Source organism: Carcharodon carcharias, chromosome 9 (genome assembly GCF_017639515.1).
Source record: "Carcharodon carcharias isolate sCarCar2 chromosome 9, sCarCar2.pri, whole genome shotgun sequence".
Classification (NCBI taxonomy): domain Eukaryota; kingdom Metazoa; phylum Chordata; class Chondrichthyes; order Lamniformes; family Lamnidae; genus Carcharodon; species Carcharodon carcharias.
Genome location: NC_054475.1, coordinates 100,260,927 through 100,282,655, shown reverse-complemented (window position 1 = coordinate 100,282,655; position 21,729 = coordinate 100,260,927). Strand labels below are relative to the sequence as shown.

At 39.0% G+C, this 21,729-nt stretch overlaps 1 protein-coding gene across 1 annotated transcript in view; it reads right to left on the bottom strand.

Annotated features, from left to right (window-relative positions):
• The window catches only part of LOC121281899 (ecto-NOX disulfide-thiol exchanger 2-like), a 339,103-nt gene that overhangs the window by 138,651 nt on the left and 178,723 nt on the right, over positions 1-21,729 (bottom strand). The window contains exon 4 of the mRNA XM_041195055.1: positions 1,931-2,074. Within this exon, the coding sequence (XP_041050989.1) occupies positions 1,931-2,074 (144 nt within the window). The remainder of the gene's footprint in view (positions 1-1,930; positions 2,075-21,729) is intronic.

The following is a 21,729-nucleotide window of genomic DNA, read 5'->3' as shown; positions in this document are numbered from 1 at the left end:
TGGTGACACTGGCACTGTATAAATCCAAATACACTACTCTCTTACCTACCCTGCTAGTTAGCACCTCAAAAAAAAACTAATAGATTTGTTAAACACAATTCCTTCTCAAACTCCTGTTCACTCCGCCTGTGCATATTCTCCAAGTGTTCTGTCACCCAGTCCCTAATAAAAGATTCTAGCATTTTCCCTACCATTATGTCAGGCTAACTGGCCTATAGTTCCCTGTTTTCTCTCTCTCCTTTCTGGAATAGTGGGGGTAGGTTTGCTACCTACCAATCCAGAGACCATTCTAGAGAATTCTGGAACATCAAAATCAATGCACCATTGTCTCTACAACCATCTCTTTTAAAACTCTAGGGTGCAGGTCATCAGATTCTGGGGATTTATCAATTTAAATTCCTATGATTTTCTTTAGTTTTTTTTTAACTACTAATAATATCCTTGTGTTCCTCATTACCACTAGATCTTTCGTCCCCCACCATTTCTGGATTTTTTTTTCGCATCTCCTACCATGAAGACAGATGCAAAGTGTTAATTTAATGGCACTGCCATTTCCTTATTCACCCATTATAATTTCTCCTGGCTCTGGCTGCAAGCGACCAACATTTACTTTTGTTAACCCCTGCCTAAATTTCTATAGGTATATATGAGAAGGCGGTGGTGGGCCTTCTTTATGAAGCTTGGATAGCGATTTTGATACAACTTAATGGCTTGTCAGGACACTTTGGAGAGCAGTTAAGATTCAACCATGAACGAGTGGGATTGGAGTCATCTATGGGTCAGAGTGGGCAGGTTTCCTTACCTAAAACAATCATGGTGACCAGCTGGGCTTTCATGACAATCCAAAGGCTTCACGGTCACTTTTACCTGACACCAGCTTGTTATTTCCAGGTTTTATTTTAAAACGGAATTCAAATGCTCACATTACTGTGGTGGGATTACTACCCCAGTAATGTAGCCATTATCTTGTATCCTTCTTGATGGAATAGTCACACAAAAATAAGTGATATATGTCGTCATAATAATAGTTGATTGATAAATGACAAAATTGCTTGGTAATAGAAGTCTTCCATATTTAGCATGAGGCTAATTGACCACCATGTGCATTGCCACCCAGTGTAATGCATGTTGGAGACCAGAGATATAGGTGTTTAGATATATCTGAAATCAATTTTAGGCCATTTCAGGGTTCAGCCATTTTTTAAGCCATATTGCTGAAGTTTAAACAATCAATTGTTGTGGTCCTTTGCTTTTCATATTCTTATAAAAGACTGTAATGCCTTTACTTAATGAAGAGAGATGAAGGAAATGGTAGAATTGTATACCCTGTGCATATTACTTGTTTTTGAATGGCATGTTAAACCAAAGACGTACCTGCCAATTCAGGGTGAATGGTTCTATTCAAAGGGTGGGAGCTCTTTCAATATGCCCTAGCCAGCATTAGTATGTCAACTAATACCATCAAAAACAGAGGATATGCCATTTCACTCACCCACTATTCATGGCATCTTGCTGTGTACAAATTAGCTGCTGCACTCAACTGCTTAACAACTTCAGTTCAAAAATAATCAATATATTCTGAAGCATTTTTGCAAATTCTGAGGACCTGCTAAGATATGTAAAGGAGAGTGATTTTCTTCCCTCTTGCATAACCTTTGCCATTGATTTAAAGCAATAACAAACAGTACACCAAGATAAAAACAGAAATACCTGGAAAAACTCAGCAGGTCTGGCAGCATCAGCGGAGAAGAACAAAGTTGACATTCGAGTCCTCAAGACCGTTCAACAGAACACATTTCTGTTTTTGTTTTGGATTTCCAGCATCCACAGTTTTTTGTTTTTACATTAGTACATCAAGATAATTTGATGATCTGTACACTTTCTGCATAACCTGAGGTGAAGCAGTAATTGAGAGAATAGCTGTCCATACCTGCTGCTATATTATTCCGCCTCCTTTTCTTGATTGGTTCATTAGAACGGTCAATGGAACATTCTGTCATCAATGGGCCATTTGAATTATTGAACTGCAGTGGTTCGTCGTTGTTTGCAGGGTCGAAGGGCAACTGGTTAAGTCCTGTTGAAGTCAAAGAATAAGGACAGAACATTAGCTTCTACTTCTAAAGAGAGAACTGATTAGTGGTCAAAGGGTCAAACTGTATTAGGCCATCAAGTAGTATGCTTATGGAATTATAAAGCACAGAAGGAAGTAATTAAGCCCTCCTTGCTTGTGCCAGCTCTTTGAAAGTTGTCCTTAGTTTGACAGTTCAAAAAGGAAAGGCTGGGCAGATTCAGCTTTTCTATGTGTTATGTCACAGCAGTTGGTAAAGGCTGAGTTATTTAAAATCCCAGAGGGAAACTTTAAACATCTGTCATAACCTATATTTTCAATTCGATGTTTGAGATGCAGCCCTGAATTCAGGAATAAAACCCACCAAGCCTCAAGATTTTTTTAATATAAATTCAATTAAACATTTATTAATTTAACAAGATATTAACACATTAATTATTTAACACATGCACATCTACAAATTACTACCATAATAACAATTAAACAAATTCCCAGATTAAAAACTCCCAGGTAATCTTCCCCAAGGCAAAAATAACCCATAGACTTAGACACCAGGCAAAGCACATTTTATCTTATGAATTCAAAATGAGGTTCCTTTCAGTTTGGTAGGCTTATAGGCTTAAATCTTACATGCCTCTGACTTCCACACACAAAACTCTTCTGTGTATACCTAGCCTTCTCTTTGAATGCAAATTCTCATTGTATCACCAGGCCCTTTGAACTCCACTTCTTCTAGCAATAAAACCCCTTTCATAGTACCAATTTTATTAGTAATATAAACATATTGCTTGGTGTCTCCTAGCTAGGTGCAATGTTTCACCCCAGTTTTTGAATGGTTTATTCAACAAAATGCAAATGTACTCTTTACTTTGTTTTACACCTCAAAACTACTATACATCAAAGCACCCAGACCAGCTGGCTTTAATCCAGTTAAGGCACAGGCACAGACCCTACTACAAGTCCAATTTAAAATAATTTCCAATAACATTATATACATTAATTTCTTCATGACATATGGCATCCAAATTAGTTAGATTAATGAAATCGTATTTATTTTTCACAACAAAGAAAACAACATACAAGAAGCTTCAGAGGATTCCCACATTTTTTCCATGGTTATTTTTTTCCAGCTATTCATAAGATACATACAATCATGTTAAAATGAACATTTAATAAATTATTTGCAACTTTCTGAATTCACCTGTAATGATAGAATCCAAGAAAGTTTCAGTAGCTGTGGTAACCATATTTATGAATAATCTCTTTATATGGCGCTACAAGAATCAAATCATTATAAGGAACTGGAAGGAGTTTTTATTTTGCATTATCATTATTAATAGCTCATCCTTAAAAACGCTCTTAGAAAATGTCTAAGCTGATGAATCAAATTTTGTAAACAGCAAAACAATTTGATTGAATTAGCTTTGAAATGTTGAAAATTTAATAACAAATTAAATCTTGAATAGAGACTAAATACATCATAATACACTCATACCACACAAGACTGTGCATAGTTCTTATTGATACCCATACAACTAAAATCCCATAATAAATTAGTTACGAAACATCAAGTATATTATTTATATTTAAGTGATCATTTTGCTGAATTTCTATACTTGACAACAGTATTTGATGTATTGCAGTCAAACGCATGTTTCCAATGACAGCAATGCAGGTAAAAACATTAGATAGTTCAAAGGGACAGCTGTTGATGCAGTACTGTGGATTCTTTTCCTCAATGGATGACTACAATGAGCTTCTTCATTGATATTGAACTCGTGTCTTGGAGCACCATTCTCTTAATTCAGGGTTTCACATTTCCCCACCTTGCTGCATTATGGATCAGTCTAAAAGCAGGCTTTCTGATCCCTTTCCTTCATCTGAAACAGGCATGGCCTGTTGTCTCTCAAGCAAGAAATTTAGCACCATTTATTTTGCTTTCACTTAGTTTTAAAATTGAAGAAATATTTCACACAGTATAGGAAGCTTTCTTCCCTCCTCATTTGCCTTATGAATGGGAAAGGTTTACAAATACCAATATCACAACATGGTTAAAAATAATTAGCTTCCATATTAGGCTTTTTTTTATCCCTGGTATCAACAAGAAAGAAACTAAGAGAAGCCAATAAAGCTGGCCATTGACATGTGTACAGAATAAGCAGGAAGACGATGACAAATTACCCATCGATGACAACACATCTTTCAGCATTGATTTCTACAAATTAGCATACAAAGACTTTATTATTCAAACAGAAACACTTATATTATCAGCAGTATTTGCAAACAGACCCTCAAGCCAACAAAACTCAATAGTGTGCAATGAATATAACACAAACTCCATTCTTGAAATGTGCACACAATCTCACTATCACACATTGGTGATGCACATGCGGTTAACATTCTCCAGGAGCAGTAATCAAATGATTCTGAAAGGTAGTTAGCTTAAAACAGAATTTACGTTTTACTATAATACTGTAGTAGAGGCTGTTGTTTTCATTTAGTTTGAAATGTTCACTTCTAAACTTGTTCATTACTTAGACATTTGCAAAGTATGTATCAATTACCTATAATGCAGGCCAACCCTCAAAGCTCTCAATAGAATATTCAAGTTAAAGTGCTATAAATGCCTTATTCGTATGTCTACAGGAATGCAGCTAAATTGCAAAATGTTCATTTAGAACTCAGCAATTTTGCTTGCATTACTATGGAGAACAAGACAAAGCATCTTAGCACCCATCTGAATGCCATGTCCTCCATTAAAAGGCAAGCGATCAGTGAGTGGAGACTTCGGACTGAGCGAGACAGAGACCGAGTAAGTATATTTGGGAATTTGGTTCAAGTGGGAATTCGGTGCATAGGAGGAAAGAGGTGCTCTAGGTACGGTTTACTGTAAGAAGTGTGACTTAGAATAGAGTGCTGGGAGTTGGGTTTAAGGGGTTTAGAGAAGGAAAGTAAAGAGGCGCTCTTTGACTTTCTGATTTCTAACTTTCTCAGCCTTCAGGAAGTGATTGTACTCTGCTACAGGAGAAGAAGCTAGTTATTTGGTGAGTACCTGGTAAGTGACTAACGTTTATTCTATTCTTACGGTTCAAAATAGTCTAGCAACTGGTGGTAAGGTTAATAAAATATATAAAAACAAAAGTAAAATATATAATTGAATAAAATAATTAGTCAACTGCCACACATTAAGGATGTCAGGGCAGGTGATGTGTCACAGCTGCAGCATATGGGAACTCCTGAATGCCTGTTTGGTCCAAGGCAAATACATCTGCAGTAAGTGTTTGAAGTTTGAGCAGCTTCAGCTCAGGGTTTGAGCTGGAGGCTGAATTACAGACACTGCTACACATCAGGGAGGGGAAAAGATACTTGGATTCTTTCTACCATGAGGCAGTTGCACATCTTAGGACAGGGTCTCCTGATTTGGTCAGTGGTCAGGGACAGGAGTATGCAGATGAGAGGGCATTCTCATCAGAATACGCACATTCCAATGAGTAAGAAAAAATCCAAGGGACAGACACACCATCTGTGGTTAACTAGAAAAGTTAAAGATAGTATCAAATTTAAAGAAAAAGCATATAATTGCTTAAAGATAGGTGGAAAGCAGAAGGTGGACAGAATATAAGGAACAAAGAATGACTAAAAGACTAATAAGGAAGGAAAAATTAGAGTATGAGGAAAAGCTAGGCAGAAATATAAAAACAGATAGTGAGTTTTCTAAATATTTAAAAAAGAAAAGAGTTAACAAAGTGAGCGTTGGTCCGATGAAAAGTAAGATGGAGAATTGATAATGGCAAATAACGAGATGGCAGATGAATGGAACAGGTATTTTGCATCAGTTTTCACTATAGAGGATACAAGTAACATCCAAAAAGCAGTTATAAACCAGGAAATAGATTTGGGGAAGGAAGTCAGGATAATTACTATCACCAGAGAAGTGGTACTGAGTAAATTGTTGGAGCTGTGGGTTGACAAGTGTCCAGGTCCTGATGGACTTCATCCTAGGATCTTAAAAGAAGTGTCTAGTGAGATGATGTATTTGTTTTACTTTTCCAAAACTCCCTAGATTCGGGGAAGGTCCCATTAGATTGGAAGATAGCAAATGTAACTCTATTATTCAAAGTGGGAGGGAGACAGGAAGCGGGATACCACAGGCCAGTTAGCTTAACACCTATCGTAGGGAAAATGTCAGAAGCTATTATTAAACAAGTTATAGAGGGGCACTTGTATAAGCTGAAGGTCATCAGGCAGAGTCAACATGGTTTTGTGAAAGGGAAATCGGGTTTAACCAACTTATTGGAGTTCTTTGAGGAAGTAACATGTGCTGTGGATAAAAGGGAACCGGTGGATGTTCTGTACTTAGATTTCCAGAAGGCATTTGATAAAGTGCCACATTCAAGGCTATTGTGGAAAATAAACACTCTTGGTCTAGGGGGTAACATATTGACAGATTGGCTGGCTAACAGGAAGCAGAGAGTAGGCATAAATGGGTCTTTTTCAGGTCGGCAAGATGTAACGAGTGGGGTGCCACAGTGATCAGTGCTTGGACCTCAACCGTTTACAATTTATATAAATGACTTGGATGAAGGGATTGAAGGGATGGTTGCCAAATTTGCTGATGACACAAAGATAGGTAGGAAAGTAAGCTGTGAAGAGGACATGAGGCTACAAACTGAAATAGACAGGTTAAGTGAGTGGGCAAAGATCTGGCAGATGGAGTTTAATGTGGGAAAATGTGAAATTGTTCATTTTGGCAGGAAGAATAAAAGAGAGGCACGTTATCTAAATGGTGAGAGATTGCAGAGCTCTGAGGTGCAGAGAGGTCTGGGTGTCCTAGTGCATGAATCACAAAAGGCTAGTATGTAAGTGCAGCAAGTAGTTAAGAAAGCTAATAGAATATAATTTATTGTGAGGGGAATTGAATGCAAAAGTAGGGAGGTTATACTTCAGTTGTACAGGGCGTTGGTGAGACCACATTTGGAGTACTGTGTACAGTATTGGTCACCTTATTTAAGGAAGTGTGTAAATACGTTGGAAGCAGCTTAGAGAAGGTTTACCAGACTAATACCTGGAATGGGTGGGTTGTCTTACGAGGAAAGGTTGGACAGGCTAGGCTTATATCCACTGGAGTTTAGAAGAGTAAGAGGCGACTGGATTGAAACATATAAGATTCTAAGGGGTCTTGACAGGGTGGATGTGGAGAGGATCCTCTTGTGGGAGAATCTAGGACTAGGGGTTATTGTTTAAAAATAAGGGGTTGTCCATTTAAAACAGAGATGAGGTGAAATTTTTTCACTCAGAGGGTAATGAATCTTTGGAACTGTCTTCCTGAAATAGTGGTGGAAGCAGAGTCTTTGAATATTTTTAAGGCTGAGATGGATAGATTCTTGGTAAGCAAGGGGGTAATAGGTTATCGACTGTAGGTGGGATGCAGATTTCAGGTTACTGTCAGATCAGCCATGATCTTATTAAATAGCGGGGCAGGGTCAAGGGGCTAAATGGCCTACTCCTGCTGTATGCTCATATGTTCTGTACCACATTAGCTAGCCTTCTTCATTGTGCATGGTAGGTTACTGACAGGAGTTATGGGCAAAGGTCCTTTGAAAACTATTTTACAATATATTTTTAAAAAGAACTTAAATAGCAATAACATAGTTCATTAAGATATGATTTTTAAAAGCATGCAACTTTTCCTCATGATATGGATTCCAATAGGAATTCTTCGAAAGCACTTCTAAAATATGTGATCTCTACAATCTAGAAGACAAGGGCAGCAGACATATGGGAACGCCACCAGTTCCATGTTTCCTTCCAAGTCACATTCCATCCTGACTTGGGAATATATTACTGTTCCTTCCCATCTCTGGTCAAAATCCTGAAACTCCCTACCCAACAGCACTGCACATGTGTTTTCACCATATTGGCCATAGCAGTTCAAGAAGATGGCTCATCACCATCTGCTTGAGGGCAATTAGTGATAGGTAATAAATGCTGGCCTTGCCAATGACACCCACATCCTGTGAATGAATAAAAAATATTTAGTCCCTAAAGTGTCTTCTCTTTGATGTACACTTTTACATAGAATTACATTACAATTTACAGTATAGATACAGACCATCCAACTCAAGTAATTCAGTAAACAAACTATGGATTAAGGCTATTAAGGCTGTCTTTTTTCAAAATAACACTGAGCTAATGTGAAATAAAGTGAAATAAATCTATCAGATCATAGGTTTCACAGAAGGTATAAGCAGCAGCACGTCACCTGACACTTTCCTTTTAATTCAAACAAAACGTTGCTGAAATAATTGTTTTCTTCAGTAATAGCTGAAGTGCCTGTAGGCATTAGAGTAAAACAAACTATTTTTTATGCATAGCATCTCCAATCATCATCAGACTTCAATTAATCAAGCTACTTTATTATACCAGCAGTGAGATCCAATTGAATTTTAATCTCTGGAGGTTTCATTTCCCTCACTGATGTTATTGCAATCGTGCAGGGAGGCGGTGGCATAGTGGTCATGTCACTGATTGGTATTCCAGAGACCCAGGGTAATGCTCTGGGGACCTGGGTTCAAATGACAATACGACAGATGGTGAAATTTGAATTCGATAAAAAATGTGGAACTAAAAGCCTGATAACAACCATAAAACCATTGCCGATTGTCATAAAAACCCATCTGGTTCACTAATGTCCTTTAGGGAAGGAAATCTGACATACTTATCTGGTCTGGCCTACATGTAACTCCAGACCCACAGCAATGTGGTTGACTCTTAAATGCCCGCTGATCAGGGCAATTAGGGATGGGCAATAAATGCTGGCCTAGCCAGTGACATCCATATCCCATGAACGAATAAAACAAAGTTAACAGCTTTCAGCTCCATCAAATTGCATGTTTCATTCATTTTTTACTGTTGCTCAGGATATCAACTAAGAACTTGTGGAAAAATTGATCCATTCTGAAAAATTTGTTTAACACTGACTAAGCACAGGTTCCTCTAATCTAGGAGTATTCTCTTCCAGGAACATTTGCATTAAAAAAATGGAGGCAAAATTCCAAGATTGGGCACAGAGCACCAGTGTAGGGACCAGAAGATGATTTAGAGCTAGTTTGTGTCTGAATTTCAAAATTTTCTCATGGGAGAGGTCATGGACTGACCTTCAGCCTATTCCAGTACCCCCCTCCCCAAATGTCAAGGGTTATGACTGGAGAGTTCCCAGATATCATGAATGAGAATTCTGCTCTAAAAAAAAACTCAGCATAACCCAACTCAATTGTTGTGAACTCTGCTGAGGCACCAGAAAGACCCCAGACCTTGCCAGAAATAAAATAATTTATCTCAGAGGATTGATTACCTTATGTGGCTGGAGTTATGACTCCCATTCAAACCAAAAATCTTTCCATTTCTCTTTGCTCTGAGATGTCAGGGAGGGTCAAGTGGAGCAGCTAGGCAAATTCCATCTATGGACAGGTGGATCTGGGAGAGATCCTCTAATTTACCCTCAGCAGTGCCGGCTGCCACCTCAAATATGCTAATGACCCCATTACCACAATTTGAAACAAGGTCAGAATGCCCTTCAATTTGATTGGCTGAAGGTTCTCTTCCATCTCAAATCTGCCTGTTGATATTGCAGCCCACTATCCCAAAGAGCAAAACCTTGGACTAACTTGTTACATGATTTAAAAAAAAATCTTAAAATACAAATTTTTGGTCAGGTAGTATTAAAGGTACTATCACTGTAGAAGGTAATTCTTTTACAGTTATAGTTGTTGCCACTTTAATTCTTATAGATTTGAGAAGGCTGCAATTTCTTGTCTGATTTCTGAAATTCACACATCATTCCTGCACTAGTTCCCAGGGCTTGGCCAACGTAGCTCTTGATTTGTTTGAGCGTTCAACACTTTTTTTTAAAGCCTGTAAACACAGAACCAAGCAGGGAGGTCTTTGAGAAGCATTTTGCTAACTGGCACTGAAATGTGCATAATTATTTTGTATCGGCACTATTGAGAGCCTTTAAAAAATTAAACCTAATCTGGAAAGAATTAATTTTGGCACACTCCATTAGGGATCGAGACATAAATAACACATACCTATCAATGTGTAGTGTTAACTGTGTGAAACTCAATACTGGTCAGTGGGTGATCTCCACGGAATCTGTGCCTCTGCTTTACATCTGTTTGAGCCACTCTTGTTTTTGTGTCCTTTGTATGAGGTTTGATTATGTTTGAACATAAGGGTGTGCATTCAACAACATTAGATTCAAAAAGCACAGTGGTATAAAATCGATGTTCAAATATCATTGAATTGTACAAAATTCTTACAGGGCTCGACAGGTGGATGCAGGAAGGGTGTTTCCCCTGGTTGGGGGCGGGGGGGGTCCAAAACCAGGGAACACAGTCTCAGAATAAGAGGTAGGCCAGACCGAGATGAGGAGGAATTTCTTCAGTCAGAGGGTGGTGAATCTTCAGAATTCTCTATCCCAAAAGGTTGTGGATGCTCAAAGCATAGGTCAATAGGTTCCTAGATACCAATGACATCAAGGGATACAGAGGTAGTGCAGGAAGATGGTGTTGAGGTAGAAGATCAGCCCTGACCTAGTTAAATGGTGGAGCAGGCTTGAGGGGCCAAATGGCCTACTCCTGTTCCTAATCTCCCTACTTATACATCTCTTCTAACAAGTGCAATGCCATCTTGGGTAGCTTAGCACATTTTCCTTTCACTTTTGGATCCTTCTCTTGAATCTAGTTCAGACTGAGGGGATACAATCTCTCCTTCTACTAGCTAATGTGCCTATTTCAAATGAGATTGGCCAGGCAACTCGGTTCCTAGTGGACTTGGGTCCATATCATAACAATGAATTGAATTCAATATTAACTATCAACCTCATTCTGGAATCCACAATATTTGGTGCAGGAATTGTCACATTGCTGCAATAGCTTGTCTCCTGGATATTAGGATAGAGAAATATTTACTCTTGTACATGAAATAAACTAAAAATATTTTTGTAAAGGTATAATTTTGGGCCTATGTTGGGGCCTTATAACATCTTTCCACCATATTTATGCAAGGATCTGGCAATGTGATATTTCTAGAGCAATATCTTTGGATGTCATTGATTTTTTTTATTCTTTCATGGGGTGTGGGCGTCGCTGATTTGTTACCACCTGAATTGCCCTTCAGCTAAGTGGCTTGCTAGGCCATTTCAGAGGACAGTTAAGAGTCAACCACATTTCTATGGATCTGGAGTCACATGTAGATCAGACCGGGTAAGGATGGCAAATTTCTTTCCCTGAAGGCCATTAGTGGATCAGCTGGCATCAGGTCAAGCATAGTCAAGGAACCCTCCTCCTGATTAGCACCTACTGCCCTATCTCAGTTGATGAGTCAGTACTCCTCCACGTTGAATATTATATGGAAAAGCACCAAGGGTGCCAAGGACACAATGTACTCTGGGCGTGAAAATTTCAATGTAGCATCACAATTGATGGAGCTTGTCAAGCCCCGAAGAATGAGGCTGTCAGACTGGGCCTGCAGCAAGTGGTGAGAAAATCAACATGAAGCAACAAAATACTTGACCTCAGATGCATCTATTCATGACAGTATTGGTTGGGAGTTACCATCGCACAGTTCTTGTGATGGGGAAATCCCAGCTTTACACTGAAGACATTCCCTATCACGTTACATAGCACATCCACTATGTTAAATGTGATAGATTCAGAACAGAGCTAGCAGCTCAAACCTGGGCATTCATGAGGCATTGTGGGAAATCAGGTGCAGAATTATATTCCACTACCTCTGTAGCCTCATCGCCTGGCATATCCCTACTATCATCAAGCCAGATTATCAACCCAATTTGAAGAGTGTGAAAGGGCATGTCAGGAATAGCACAGCATGTAGCATACTAAAAGATGAGGAACCAGCCTGGTGGAACCACAAAACAGGATTAAACACATTCCAAACAACTGAAATAGCATATGATAGGTGGCGCTAAATGATCCTATAATCAAAGGAACAGATCAAAACTCTGCAGTTTTGCCACAGAGTCATGAATGGTGGTGGGCAATTAAACTAAAGGAACAAGAAGGTTCAATGAACTTCCCTATGTCAATAATGGCATGAGTGTAGAAGTCTGTAATCCTCTTCAGCCAGGTGGTATCTAGTGGATGATCCATCTCAGCCTCCTCCTGAGGTCCCCAGCATCATAGATGCCAGCCCTCAGACAATTCAATTCTTTCCACTTGATATCAAGAAACAGCGGAAGGCAATGAACAAGCCAAGGCTATGGTCCCAACACCCATCATGACTGTAGTGCCGAAGACTTGTGTTCCAGAACTAGCTGCACCTCTCCCAGTTGTTCCAGTACAACTACAACACTGGCAGCTACCCGACAAAATGGAAAAATGCCCAGTTATGCCCTGTCCACAAACAGCAGGACAAATCCAATCCAGCAATCTCCTCTCAATCATCAGAAAAGTGATGGAAGATGATATCAACAGTGCTTTCAAGAGGCACTTAATCACCAATAATCTATTCAGTGATGCACAATTCTGATTTTGCCAAGAATACTTGGCTCAAGACCTCATTGCAGCATTGGTCCAAACATGGACAAAAGAGCTGAATTCCAGAGATGAGGTGAGAGTGTCTGCCCTTGACATTGAAGCAACATTTGACAGAGTGTAGCATCAGGAAGCTCTAATAAAATTGGAAGTCAATGGGAATCGAGGGGGAAACCCTCCACTGGCTAAAAGCAAAGCTAGCACAAAGAAAGGTGGCTGTGGTTGTTGGAGGTAATTCATCTCAGCCCCAGAACACTGCTGTTCCTCAGGGCAGTGTCTTGAGGCCAATCATTTTAAGCTGCGTCATTAACGACCTTCCCTCCATCCTAAGCTCAAAAGTGGGCCTGTTCAGCGATGGGTCTGTTCCATTTGCAACCCCTTCAATAATAACATAGTCCATGCGCACATGGAGCAAAACATTCATGCACAACATTCAGTCTTGGTTTGATAAGCGGCAGGTAACATCCGCAGCACACAGAAGTGGCAGGCGTTGACCATCCCCAAAACTACCCCAAAACTAGAGACCTACGTACCCTCCACCTTTTTGATAATCAACATCACTGAGTCCCTCACCAACATCCAAAGAGTCACGATGAACCAGAAACTTATATGGACTAGTCACATAAATACAATGGCTTTAAGAGCAGGTCAGAGGCTGGGTATTCTGCAGTGAGTAGCTCACTCCTGACTTCCCAAAGTTTGTCCATTATCTATAAGGCACAAATCAAGAAATGTGATGGGAATACTTCTCATTTGCTTGGACGATTCTGAGGGGGCTTGCCCAGGGTAGATGTTGAGAAGCTGGTTCCACTAGTGGGGGAATCTCGAACTAGGGGACATAGTTACAGAATAAGGGGACACTCATTTAAAACTGAGATGCGAAGGAATTTCTTCTCTCAGATGGTAGTAAATGCCTAGAATTCTCTACCCCAGAGAGTTGTGGAGGCTCGATCATTGAAAGTATGTAAAGGGGCTGTAAATAGATTTTTGAAATATTGGGAGTTGAGGGTTATGAGGAGCTGGCACAAAAGAGGAGTTGAGGCCTGAAGCAGATCAGCCGTGGTTTTATTGAATGGTGGAGCAGGTTTGAGGGGCTGAATGATCTGCTCCTGCTCCTATTTCTTATGTTATGTTCCTATTATCACTAAAGTGAAAATGTGAATATTTTTCTTTCTTGTCCTATTAAGAAAGTCAAACCACAAAATACATTGTTACCTCTAAATTAATTTGAAAACAAAATACAGTTAAATTGAGAAAAGCTATCCAAAGAATTGTGCAATGTCATTTCCATAAGAATTCTGAGTAAAAGAGTGGCCAGGAGCCAAAAGGGTAACTGTCAACCTTTACATAAACTTTCAAACACTTACATTAATTACAGCCCCCATATCCACCCAGTTCAACATATCAACCAACTGAACGTTTGATTACACTGTGGGCTGATAATCACTGAACCTTGCTTTAGATTTGAATTTTGTTTTGTTCAACAGCCATATCTTTATTGAATAAGACTATAACAAATATGGGTAAATTAATAAACTTCTACAATACTATATTTTTGTTTCATTTTAAAATATAACTCATTTTCTAAGAATGTCAGCCAACCTAAAGGATACAGCACCATCTGTTAAGGTGTTTGCAATAACTGATTTAGAACGTGTCTTATTTCACAGGCAAGTGCCTGAGAACTCATATCATTGAACAGCTCATGACATTAATAATTATGTAAATTGCATAGTAATTAAGCAATACTTAAGAAGTAGACTTTAGCATAAAGACTGAAGGAAAGCCACTAAATTGGAATTTAAATGAATTTCAATACTGGTTAGTGCCCCAGCAAAGATTAAACTCAATGAGCTACATGGGTCTGGAACAATTGTTTGAGTAAATTTTGCAATTTCTTAAAAATCAAGTTAATGCTTCAAAGGAAGGTACAATAAAGAACAAAATGCGTACAGATTAACCATTAAGGACATGGAACTTAAGAGGAGTAGTAGGTCATTTGGCCCTTTGAGCCTGCTCCACCATTCAATAAGACCATAGCTGACTTGATAGTGGTTTCAACTCCACCTTTCTGTGTCTGCCCGCCATAACTCGAGACTCCCTTGTCTATAAAAAACTAACAACCCTCAGAGAAAATAAAATCTCATCTCAGTCTTAATTATTAAATTGTATCCCCTAGTTCTAGTCTCTCCCACAAGAGGAAACTTCTGCCCCATATCCATCCTATCAAGTCCCCTTAGGATCTTATAAGTTTCAATAAGATCACCTTTCATTCTTCTAAACTCCAGTGGGTATAGGCCCAACCTGTCTTCACAAAATAAGCCTTTCAGCCCAGGAATAAGTTGCCTTCTCTGAACTGCTTCAAAATTCTAACATTGCAATTATATCCTTTATCAAATAAGAACAAAACTGTTTTAAATACTCTAGATGTGGTCTCACCAACTCCCTGTGCAGCTGTAGTAAAACTTTCCTACTTTTATATTCCATTCCCTTTGCAATAAACGAGTAATTGGGAAGGAAGGGGGGGGGGGGGGAGGGGAGGGGAGGAGAGAGATGAGAGGGGTAGAGGAAAGGGGAAGGGAAGAGAGAAGGGATGAGGATGGAGGGGAGGTAAGGGGGAGGAAATGATGTGGAATAAGAGAGAGGAAAAGGGGAAATGGGAGCAGTCAGGGGGACTGGAATGAGGTGGGGAGGAGAGTGAATGGGGAAGGGGAGGGGATTGAGGAGGGGAGTTTGGGGGGACAGGGAAAGGCCAATCAGGGTGAAGGGATGTGAGGCTGGAGTAGAGGGGGGGACAGGGAGTTGAGTGATGGGGAGTTGAGCGAGGGCAGAGAAATGGAAGAGGAAGCAGAGTGATGAAAAGGGCGAAGTAGGAGAGGAGTAAGGAGAGGGGAGGTGAATTGAATACAAAAGTTGACAGGTTATGCTTCAGTTGTACAGGGCATTGGTGAGACCACATCTAGAATACTTTGTACAGTATTGGTCTCCTTATTTAAGAAAGGATATAAATGTGTTGAAAGCAGCTCAGAGAAGGTTTGCTAGATTAATACCCAGAATGGGAGGATTGTCTTATGAGGAGAGGCTGGACAGGCTAGGCTTGTATCTGCTGGAGATTAAAAGAGTAAGAGGCAACTTGATTGAAACATATAAGATCCTGTGGAGTCTTGACAAGGTGGGTGTGGAGAGGAGGTTTCCTCTTGTGGGAGAATCTAGAACCAGGGATCACTGATAAAAATAAGGACACACCCATTTAAGAAAGATGTAGAAATTTTTTGAGGGTCTTGAGTCTTTGGAACTGTCATCCTCAAAATGCAGTGGAAGCCGAGTCCTTGAATATATTTAAGGCAGAGCTAGATAGATTCTCGATAAACAAAGGGGTAAAAGGTGCTAGGTGGGAATGTGGAGTTGAGGTTGCAATCAGATCAGCCATGGTCTTATTGAATGACAGAGCACAAGTCAGGAGTGTGATGGAATACTCTCCACCTGCCTGGATGAGTGCAGCTCCAACAACACTCAAGAAGCACGACACCCTCCAAAACAAAGCAGCCCACTTGATTGGCACCCCACCCACAAGCATTCACTCCCTCCACCACAGACGCACAGTGACAGCATTATGTACCATCTACAAGATGCACTGCAGGAACTCACCAAGGCTTCTTAGATAGTATCTTCCAAACCCATGATCGTTACCATTTAGAAGGACAAGGGCAGCAGACGCATGAGAACAGCATCACCAAGAAGTTCCCCTCCTAGCCACACGCCATCTTGACTTGGAAATAAATCACCGTTCCTTCACTGTTGCTGGGTCAAAATCCTAGAACTCCCTTCCTAACAGCAATGTGGGTACACTACACCAGTCAGCTGTTAACTCTTCTGTCAGTTTTTGACCAAAGGTTATGAAATAGTGATCACAGGTTACAATCTAACAGAAAGTTATTTACATTAGTGATGGTGCAAATTTACATTATTACAAATGTAAACATAAAATGAAATAGTCAGCAGGTCAGGCAACACATGTAGTAACAGAAGCAAGAGTTTATGGCCCAAATTTTGCAGTCAGTGGTATCGCAAGGGCACTCTGCACTTACCTCAAAGAATTCAGCCCTCAGCCTTCTCGTGATCTCCATGGCAAAAACTTTAACTCTCTTGTCATGAACTTGATTATAATGTACTTTACTGGGGATTTCCAGCATCAAGCTGCAATGATGTCATCATGCTGTCCAAGCAGCCAATCACATTAAAAAATTTCTCAGTCAACAGCAGATGATCTGAGGCAGCAGTGAAGTTGGGCAATGTCATAGAGGTTGAAATGGTCAGTCTTAGGGATGGCATGGTTGAGGTCAGAGACTCATCTCGGGGTCAAATATGACACCAAGGTTGCCAAACGACTCGTTTAGATTCAGACTATTGCCAGGGAGAGTGATGGAGTTGGTAGCTAGGGAAACAGCTTGCAGTGGGCACTGAAAACAATGGCTTCTTCTCAATATTTAATTGGAGGAAATGTCTGCTTATCTAATACTGGATGCCAGGCAAGCAATCAGACAGATCAAAAACAAAAGATAGGTCTTATCAATTCATTCAAATATGTTAAACTGATCAACATATGAAACAATTAGCAATAATTCATATCAGTAACAACAAGTAAAGATCCATTAACTGCTCAAAGCTATATTATTGTACTGTTTTATTCTCATTTACGATAATAAATGAAAAAGGCTACAACTGCGTACTATATATTGAGATTTAAGATAAAGTAACAAAGGGTTATAATTAAATTATAAAGGACATGCATGATTTGGTTGCAAGTTAAGAATGACAGGTCGATAGCCATTTTGCACTTCAATTAAGCTGCCTTGCATTAACAACCTGTCATGTGACAATAAATATGTTATTGCTAGAAGATAACAAGTATTAAGTGGCAAATTGGAATTAATAACAGAAGAACAAAATACAATTGACCTGTCAGTTTTCACTTACAACCTGGTCATGTATGCTCTCACCATTTAATTATAGGCCTTTATGATTCTCTTGTCTTGAATTCCAGAGATGTACTACAATTGTTTTGCAGTTTTTAAATCATTAAACTCCAAAATCACAACTGAAAATAAAACAGATCTAAAGGATTAGTAAGGCTTTTCTTTTACTCCTTCGTGAATAATTTCTAATCGGTTTCATATGAATCAGCAATTTAATTGAATCTGAAAATGAATAAATTGTTGATGCTACAGAAATTGATGCAAACATAATTCAGATAATATGCATACACGCTCTTAGCAGCACACCAACTCCTTTTTTCAGGTCTTTAATTAGAAATTTGATTAAATAATTCTTTACTGAGCCTAAGAGGCAAGTTTCACATCCAGCTCTACTTCTGTTGAAGTTTAATTTTTTTCCCCATAGAAGTATCTTGCCTGCATCATGAAATTAAACTTAACTCTTCTTCTATCAAACATTGAGATTCTGGAAATACACAAATATTAATTTATGGCATACTCTATTTTCCTGTGCTTTGGTAGGAAACATCTGCTTCCTGGGAAGGAATTTAAAATCAGTACATTGTGACATAATTCAGTAACTTTTGCTTCTGAGCACAAGATTCCTTATTTCCTTTGGTCAATTGTCTTCCTTGCTCTCCAGGAGGCATTCTTACAGGACAAATTTCAGGTTGTCTCAGAAGCAAATTATTAACATTGCCATTTCTTAGCCAGGCTAGATGATCTGACACTTCATATAAGCAGAATTTGGGTGAGGAGGACACACACTAAACTTTATTGCCATTACTTAACAAGAGCTTCTGGTTCATATGATAGATTTTTCTTTTGCTCTGGTTGACTTGATTTGATGTTTGCATGGGGAGCAAAAGCAGGAGACACGGAAAGCGATTTATTGCTTTCTTCCAGCAAAACCTGATCAGCAAACTAACCTCAAAGATGTCCCCTTCTTCTAATTCACATTCATTCAACAATTTACTTTTTCCTTTATTGTAGAAAACCACATTTTTATTTCCATTTACTAAACACAAAGTGCAAACCCAACTCAGCAACTAGACTTGGAACAGCATTTTTAATGTAATAAAATATCCCAAGTTGCTCTCCACAAGAAAGATAGGATTGAGTAGGAGCAGAATTTAAAACATCTAACCAAATATGGATGAGATTTCTTTTCAAATTAGGTGATCAGGGTGCTGGTCTCATTCTAGAGAAGAGTGCACAGAGGTATACTGGAGGTAGTCATATAAGCCGTAACAAACAAGGACAAAAATTCTACATTGGGAACCAGGGAGGCAGTAACTGTGGGAGTGGGTGTGGGACAAGGATCCTTGAACGAACAAGTTGCTTTTGGTGCAAATCTATACTATTATATTTAGTATTAATATTTTGAAAAAAAAGGTGGTGTCACTTGTAGTGAAGCAACGAAACCACTGCTGAAATGTGGATATCTCCAGATTACCCTAATTTCTTTCTGACATTAATAAAAAAATTGAAAATGAGAACATAAAAATTAATTACAAAGAAACTGGTAGAACACAAAATGATTCAACTGGTGTTTTAACAACTAGTATTTGTTTCAGGGAATGATTTACGCACTACTTTGACAACAAAGTCAGGCCAAATACTACATTTGATAGCAGTGACACGACTGCATTGTCAAATACCTGGGAGCAGTTAATTATGTGTTTCTTCAAATCAAATGAGAAATTTCTTTCCTTAAAACCAAGACTGATGCAATTGCAGGTACAGTGTCCCAAGACTGGCAACCTCAGGATCAAGTCTGTGCCGGATTTCGAATCCTGCCAGCTTTTGGAGAAAAAAATAGGAACCTCAATTCAATGAACAGGTGACACATGAAATCAAGTGAATAAGTTTATGTTTATTAAGCTTTGAAGAAAAGAATACATAATAGTGAAGAAATAGCATCTGAAGAAATAAGGCAAGGGTGGATCAGACCAAGCTCGTTCTGGTAGGGGCAAGAGTTGTTTGGACCACTTGGAGCACAGGAAGTGACTAGCGAGTGAAACTGACAACTCGTCTGGCATGCCAACCGCACCAATGCAGCTTCTAGCTGAATTATCCCATTAAGTTAATTTACTCATTGGCAATTAAAATTCATTTCATTCATGGCAGCTTGTAAAAATGTACTTCAGATGGCTGGATTTGAGACACTGTGCTTGTAGGAGTAATTTGCGATTTCTAACTTAGTGTTTGCCATGACTTCCTTGTAGCACACTTGCCAGAGTCAGAAGGTTGTTGGTTTACCCCTGCTCCAGAAACACCTAATTTAAACTGACACTTCTGTCTGGCACTGAGAGAATATTGCATTGGCAGAGATGATGCCTTTTGGATAAGACGTTAAACTAAGATTTTGGCTGTCAGTTCAACCAGACAGCATAGACCTCATAGCTTTATTCTCAAAAACAGTCATTCTCCTGGTGTCCTGGCCAATGCTTATCCCTTAACCAATACCATCAGAATAGATTATCTGGTTATTTTAACTCTCTGCTTGTTATGGGCCAGCAGTTGGTAAAGGCTGTTATTTAAAATCCCAGAGGAAAACTTCAAACAACTGTCAGAGCCTATATTTTCAATTGGTTTGTTTGGGATGCAGCTCTAAATTCAGGAATAAGACCACCAGTTCTCGAGAGGTTTTTTTTTAATGCAATTACATGAGACATTTATTAATTTACAAAAAATTAAACATATACACATGGCTACAAATTACTATCATAGCTTTTTAACAAATTCCCAAATTAATCTCCACTAAGGCAACAATAATCGACAGACTTAACCAGACACCAGGCAAAGCATTTCACCTTACACATTCAAAATAAGGTTCCTTTCAATTTGGTTTCTCTGCAGACAGTTGTAGGCTTACAGTCGCTTTGGTGTTGCATGCCTCTGCTCTGCACACTCCTCAGGTTATACCCAGCACTTCCCTTTGAATGCAAATTCGCATTGTATCACCAAACCCTCTTCAAACAATAAAGCCCCTTTCATAGTACCAATTTTATTAGTAACAAACATATTGCTTGGTGTCTCCTAGCTAGATGCAAGATTTCACTCCCACTCTTGAATGCTCTATTCAACAAAATGCAAGTGTACCTCTACCTCTGTTTACACCTCAAAACTACTATACATCAAATCACCCAGACTAGCTGGCGTAAATCCAATTAAGACACACACAGACACACCCACAGACTAAACATCTATTTAAAAAACATAATTTCCAATAACATTATATACATTAATAGCTTCATGACACTGCTCTTTATAAGGTATTGCTCTGCACAAAAAGGTTGCCGCATATGCCTAGAGTAAGGATTATAATTTGAAAGCATTTTGGGATGTTCTGAGGATATGTCTTAAATGCAAATTCTCTCCTGATACTGCCATATGGTCTTATGTTATCGTTCATGTAAATTGCACTACAAAAATTGCAACTTTAAGTGCTTCCACCAATTAATCCAGATGCTATAGTTAGTTTAAACCATTTGTGCTTAGCTTACACACATACAGCAGGAATTTTTGTGTTCCACTATAATTTGACACAACTAGTTTATGCACCACTGAACAAACACTATTGAATGATGCAAGGAAAGGTTAGCACTGAAACCTCCAGCAGTTCTAGTGGGTACTTCAAGGATTGAGCAGCACTGAATAAAAAACTATACTTGCGTCAGTGGATACAAGGAACACATCTGAAAGCACTAGAGACACAAAGGAGTTAGAAGGGTCACAGTCAACTCACAATAATCACAAAGTTCAAGGCTACTTGTGTTGAAGAAAAGTACTTGATAGTGCTTTAAGATTATAAACTTCACTCACATTCTTCTGCAACTGCTTTCTCCTTTTATCCGAAGGAATATACTACTGAAATCTGACAAATAAGGAAACATGTATCATTTCTCACCATTCCCCCCCAGATGTTACTCGAAGGATGGAAAACACCCTGAAACAATATAATTCAATCAATAGTAACTGATTGAAGGATTCCTTATCTCACTTCAACAGTTGTATATACCTCATTTACTTCAAGCTCCCTTGCAGAAACGCAGAAGTCAAACCAACTATTGATGGCTTTCTTCTAAACTGGTATCATGAGACACTT